Below are 6,000 nucleotides of genomic sequence, written 5' to 3'. Positions count from 1 at the left end.
TACTCCATCTTCCAGGGCTCTGCTTAAATATCAGTTAATTCCATGACATCTTTGATTACTCTACTTTGAAGTGATTTCTCTCTGTCCCTCTCTTTTCAAATGGCTTTTTTTCATTTGCTGCTATGCTGGTGGTTTGAAAGACGAGTGACCTCTTTCACCAGTGACCGAGCTTTTGAGCAGCAGGTCTGAGCGTTAAACAGCGCGTCAGGTACGGAGAGCTCGTAGGCACGAGGCCCTGTGAGGAGCACTTGGCCTAGGCTACCTTGATGAATGCCCCGGCACCCTCTGAGCCAGGTAACGCTGGCTTGCATTTACGACCCACTTTTTAGGCGCCGGGCCTGGAACTAAATGCATTCAGTTGACAACCTGCTAGTGAAGCAGGTGTATTTGGTGACAAGGGGGCTCCTGAGAGTATGCAGAAGATGGAAACTTGCATGGCCATAGATGCCCTTGAAAACCTTCAGGAAGACCTCAAGCACTGAACAGATGGCTCTGTGTGTATGTGTTTGTTTGTGTGTGTGTGTTTGTGTGTGTGCGTTTGTGTGTTTGTGTGTGTGTTTGTGTGTATGTGTGTTTGTGTGTTTGTGTATGTGCTTGTGTGTATGTGTGTGTTTGTGTGTGTGTATGTATGTGCTTGTGTTTGTGTTTGTATGTGTGTGTTTGTGTCTGTATGTGTGTTTGTGTGTGTGAATGTGTGTGCATATGTGTTTGTGTATGTGTGTGTTTGTATGTGTTTGTGTCTGTATGTGTGTTTGTGTGTGTGTATTGTGTGTATATGTGTTTGTGTGTTTGTGTTTGTATGTGTGTGTTTGTGTGTGTGTTTGTGTCTGTATGTGTGTTTGTGTGTGTATGTGTGTTTGTGTTTGTGTGTTTGTGTGTGTGTGGAGTATTAGATGAAGTAGCTCACTTGTGTTTAGAGGGTGCCATGTTGCACAAATATAGTTGCTTTTAGACACTGGACCTACTTTCTGCCAACGAGTTGCTCAGTTATGAGAAGTACACAGGTCTGAGATGGATAAGAAAACAGCAGATTCCCATCTCCTATCTCCAGGCAATGTGCTCTTGGTCTAGAATATACGGTGAAAACACAGTGAACGGAATAATGGCACCATCAAGAGCAATCATTAACTTTTCTTCTTTCTAATTGTTCTTTTTAACTATGTCTAGTTGAATGCAACTACATTTCCCTGTGTGTGAGGCATTCCTCTGTTTTCCCATTTTACAGATATGGAAACTGAGACTCCCAGAGTTTAAGTCCTTGCCTAAGGTTGCACAGAGCAGAAATGGCCCCAGCAGAAATTGAGCCCTGTCTGCCCAGTGCAGCGCCCTGTGAGCCCTGGGCGCCTGACTCACTCCCTTGCTGAGGTCCTTGTCATGATGAACCGTGAAGAGGCAGCTGATGGAATCCCAACTTTCGATGGTGACTGTGGGATGGGAGTGGAAGGTGGTAGAAATGCATCAAAAGGCCAGCAGTTCACTGGTGTGGGAAATTGTCTCCATTTTAGGTCAATTGTCAAGACAGATTTTGGTCTGCCCAGACCCAGGCGAGCAGGAATGTGGTGCAGACACATGGTTGCCAGGAGTTTTAATGGAAAAACACTTGGGCTCCCATTGGAGTTTAAGTCCCCTTCATTGCTCCCCTACTAGGCTGGGGTGACTCGGGCAGTGGGGAATCACCAGGCCTGTGGCTCTCGCTGCATCTCAAGTCCCCAGAGCTGGGCTTCCTTGTTTACTTATTTAGAGCTAGCAGCGGAAGTGGTAAAGGAAACTAGCTGAGTCGTTTTCTGAGAAGAGACCATATTTGTTCGCAGAGGAAGCCGTTGCTTTCTGGGATCTGGCTACAGCAGAAAAGACGGTCTGCTCCAGAAAGGCTGCTCTAGAGGGAAGCTGGCAGTTGGAAGAGCCCAGGACGCCTCCGAGCTCTGGATTGGGGGTCCTCCGTCTATGGGTGCAGCGCCCATGCCCAGCCTGTGAGCTTCCTCCTGGAGAGCAGCCATGGCGCTTCGGAATGTGCCCTTTCGCTCAGAGGTCCTGGCCTGGGACCCCGATAGCCTTGCTGACTATTTTAAGAAGGTGAGCCTTGCCTTTTGTCAATGGTTGGGCTGGTGGGCTTGCCCTTGGTGGGCTGGGCAGGGGCTCGAAGATAGAATCCGGGCAGATCCCGCGAGGTGTGTAAGATAGTGATGAAACTAACAAGCCCACGGCTATCTTACCGGTTGAACGAGAGCCGTGTAGACCGCTGAGTTTTCATGGCAATGAGTTCTGGAGAGAAAGTGGGAGGGGGAGCCCCCACGTGAGTGTGTGCCTACTATGTGCGGCGATCTGAATTCAGTGCTTTATTGGCACTGGCACACTTAACACTCCCCGCTGCCTTGGGTGGTTGATATTGTCATCTGTCCCCTCAGCTCAGCTGCAAAGCCAGCTCAGGGGAGTTAAATGGCCCAAAGCCCCAGAGACTATAGGTGATAGAGGCAGGATTCAAGTCACACCTCTGTGGCTTCAACGTCCATGCTCTAAGATGCAGAGAACTGCTACACCCGCTAATGAGATCAAGGCTACTTACGAGAAAGGGGAGACTGGAGTCCTGGGCTGGGAGAGAGGACAGGCAGGTGGGAGAGCTGGCAGGGGCTATGGTGAGCAATGCCAGACATGGCATTTGGGCATTCTTTGCACACAGCATGAGAGAAGGGTCCTCAAGCTCTCCCATGGGACAAGGTCTCATTAGAACTTTATGAGAGTCTCATGAGGCAGGCCAGAAAACTGATACAAGCCCCAGTGTACAGCTAGGGAAACTGAGGCTCCTATACCACTGTAGGCTTAGCCAAACAGAGCCCAGGGCCAAGCTTGCAGCAGAGCTGGGGCCAGGGTGTTGCTACCCCATCTTCCAGGCTTGGAGGAGAGGCTCAAGGATCCCCGGGCTTGGTCATCTGCTGGTGGGGACCTCACATCTGTGTGGGCAGATCTCAAGCCACATGACTCGGTTAGGGGCCCTCTACCCCTGTCAATGGGATAAGGTGCCTTGTGAGGGACGTTTGAGCTTCCAGCACCCTCACCCCTGCAGGCTGGCATCCGACTATTCCTATTCCTATCCTACTATTCTGGACCGCTATAAAGATGAGATTGTAAAGCTGAGACTTTAGAAGTCATCTAATTCAACTTCCTGTTTTTCCTGGGAAACTGAGACCCAAGGGGGTGAAACAGGACACATGGTTCCCTAGGACACAGCCAAGCCTGGAGTCTGCGCAGCTCCAAGGTCCTTTCGGTCACAGCCGTTCTCCCCCAACCTGCAGAAGAAAATGCGAGCATGTCGAACTGGGTGTGGCACGGTAGGGGCACAGCCCACAGATCCTGTTACTGGCCATGTTTTGCCAATTTCATTTCTGTTATTTTCCTTCCACAAGGTCATAATAAACTTAGGTTGCAGCAAAGAATTTTGCACAACTGGCTTTTGAGGGGTGGTTCTAAATACGTTCCTTAAATATAGACCAAATAGCTGGGGCAACAAGGTAAAATTTGCCAAGATGGGATAAGATGGCATGTTAGCTCCGTAAAGAGAGGAGAAAGGAATTGACATGAAGGGAAAGTCTGCAGGCAGGCGGGCCGAGAGGCACAGACGGGCCCCATCTTCAAGTGTGGCCGGGAGAATTATACAGCCAGTGACAACAGAGAACCTGAGGGTGCAATTCCTGCCAGTGCAGGGAGATGGCCTACAGGTCAGGGGTGATTCAGGGACACATCTCTCTGCCTGAGTTGGGGGAAGGGAGAGTTTTCTTCTTGGAGATGGCAGAGCCTGGGACAAATCCAGAGCATTGGGACAGGATCCCCTCCTGGCATAAAAGGATTGAGTGCAGGGACAAGGAGGCTGAGGGCAAGATCCTGGGAGTGCCAGGCCCTCCCTCCCAGACTCAGATAGAGACCCTTCAAACTGTGAGTACCTCCTCCCACCCCACCAAGAGAAAATATAGAGAGAAGGGACCGTGGGGTCGTTTGGGGATGGATCTTAGTGACCAAACCTGCCACTTAAAGGACCCATCCGCAGGTGCAGTTTCTGCTGCAGTATTGGGGTCAGTCCACCCTCAGAGACACCGCTCCCCCCCCCCCAGCTCTGGAGTCAGACACCTTAGTTTGAATCCTGGCTCTGCCATCTGCTAGCTTGGTGGCCTTCCCTTAGTTATGTCACCTCTCTGTGCCTCAGCTTCCTCTTCAGTGAGACAGAGATACTAACAGTAACTGACCTGAAGGCATGCCTGTGAGGATTAAAGCAGATGATGTGTGTGATCTTCCTTTGTCCCTGCTTTAGTAGCTGGCCCCTAGCTGGGGACGCCCATGCAGACTGGCAGGTCTGCAGGTGTTGGGTCTTATTGCCCTGACATGTGTGTCTCAGCCTGTGTCTGGGATGTAAGCTGCTGAGGACTGAGATTGCATTTTGTATTTCTTCGACCCCTCCAATTGCTTTTGACTGGCAGGAGAGCCTCCTTGGGCCGTGCGGTGGAGGGGTGACGGCTCCGAGCCACATGTCTTGATCTCAGTTGGGATCCCAGCTCACTGTGTGACTTTAGGCCAGTTCCTTCCCCTCTTTGGGCCCCAGTTCCCCCATCTACAAAGCCATGTAACCTGCTCTGGACCAGTGCCTACCATAGCTGGATGCGTATAAGAGTCATCTAGGGTGTTTGTTAAAATTACAGATTCTAGGCCCCCAGGCCCAGATCTCACTGGGGCCAAGCCCAATGTCTAGGTCCCAGTCTGCTGGGCTATCTGTCCAGCTAGATCCAGTCAGCACTCGGCAAAATCAGAGGTATATCTGATAACGATGACAGTGAAAATGATGAACTGCAGGCAGTTGACTATTCCAAGAACTGCTTACCCCCGCCGCAGGGAGATAAGAGTGTACAGAGCTGGCAGATGCCGCTTGCTTTCAACATCAACCCCTAAACCAGTTTTCTTAGTGCCATGTTCCCTCCACCCTTCCAAGCCAAGAGGTTGCAACAATTGTGTTTACTCTTTAAGTTTGTGGGCCATAAGATGAGAACGTGGTTTTAAATTTGCCCCAACAGAAGACTGCCGTGAACTGTGGGGCCCACACCTAGTGGGAGAACCTTAGCTCCTCAAGGAAAAACATTTAACATTAAATACGCCTGTCCAAGACATCGGACTTAGAGATATTTCAAATGTGAATGTTTCTGGTGTTGAGGACCAGATAAAATGGGCACTTCAAGCAGTTGTTGATTGGTTTAGGAAAATAACCAAGACCTTAAAAATGCTCATTCCAGTGGATCCTATATAACTCTATTCTGAGACTTTGACTTAAACAGTTTATCTTAAATAGGAAGAAAAAATTTTGCAAAATAATATCCATGCTGTTCAATATTTTGATCTGGATGATGTATCAAGCTGCACTTTCACTTGTTCACTTTACAACTGTATGTGAATAATACTGTTATTAAAAGCAAGAACATTCCTGATAGAGATATTAAAGCCTCGTTCTGCAGCCCAATTGTGACCTCTGTCACTTACAAGCTCTGGAACCTTATTGTGCAAGTTACCTGACCCTGCCTCTCACCCCCCATCTGCAAAATGTGAGGATTAAATGGCTTAAGACTGATTTGAATACTTGGGACAGTGCCTGCTGTCTAGAAAACATTCACTAATTATTAGCAGTTTTTAGTTATCATTGTTGAAACAGCAATTTGGTATACAATCTCAAGGTTCAGAAATAAGGAAGCAATTATGTAATGTTGTAGCCACCAGAATAACGCTCAAAATAAATTTGTATAACTCTAGGCAGTGCTTAGAGTATCATTTTAGGTAATTTAAGGGGAAAAAGTCAGGATAACAGGATTGGCTATAAATCATAACCTCAAGTATGTTTAGAAACACGCTAGGAAGAAAGCATTGAGGACAACACATCGCAGCGCTCATTGAGGTTGTCTCTGGGTGGTACCTATTTTCTTCTCGAAGCTCCTTTCTACTTCCTAAGGAGCATGTGGCCAGAGCTTTGTA

At 48.6% G+C, this 6,000-nt stretch overlaps 1 protein-coding gene across 1 annotated transcript in view; it reads left to right on the top strand.

The window, feature by feature from the left end:
* Positions 1–1,737: 1,737 nt before the first annotated feature.
* Positions 1,738–6,000, top strand: part of LCP2 (lymphocyte cytosolic protein 2) — a 45,866-nt gene continuing 41,603 nt past the window's right edge. The window contains exon 1 of the mRNA XM_075996283.1: positions 1,738–2,073. Within this exon, the coding sequence (XP_075852398.1) occupies positions 1,996–2,073 (78 nt within the window). The 5' untranslated portion in view covers positions 1,738–1,995. The remainder of the gene's footprint in view (positions 2,074–6,000) is intronic.

This window comes from Microcebus murinus, chromosome 21 (genome assembly GCF_040939455.1).
Source record: "Microcebus murinus isolate Inina chromosome 21, M.murinus_Inina_mat1.0, whole genome shotgun sequence".
NCBI lineage: Eukaryota > Metazoa > Chordata > Mammalia > Primates > Cheirogaleidae > Microcebus > Microcebus murinus.
This window is presented reverse-complemented; position numbering and strand designations above follow the sequence as displayed.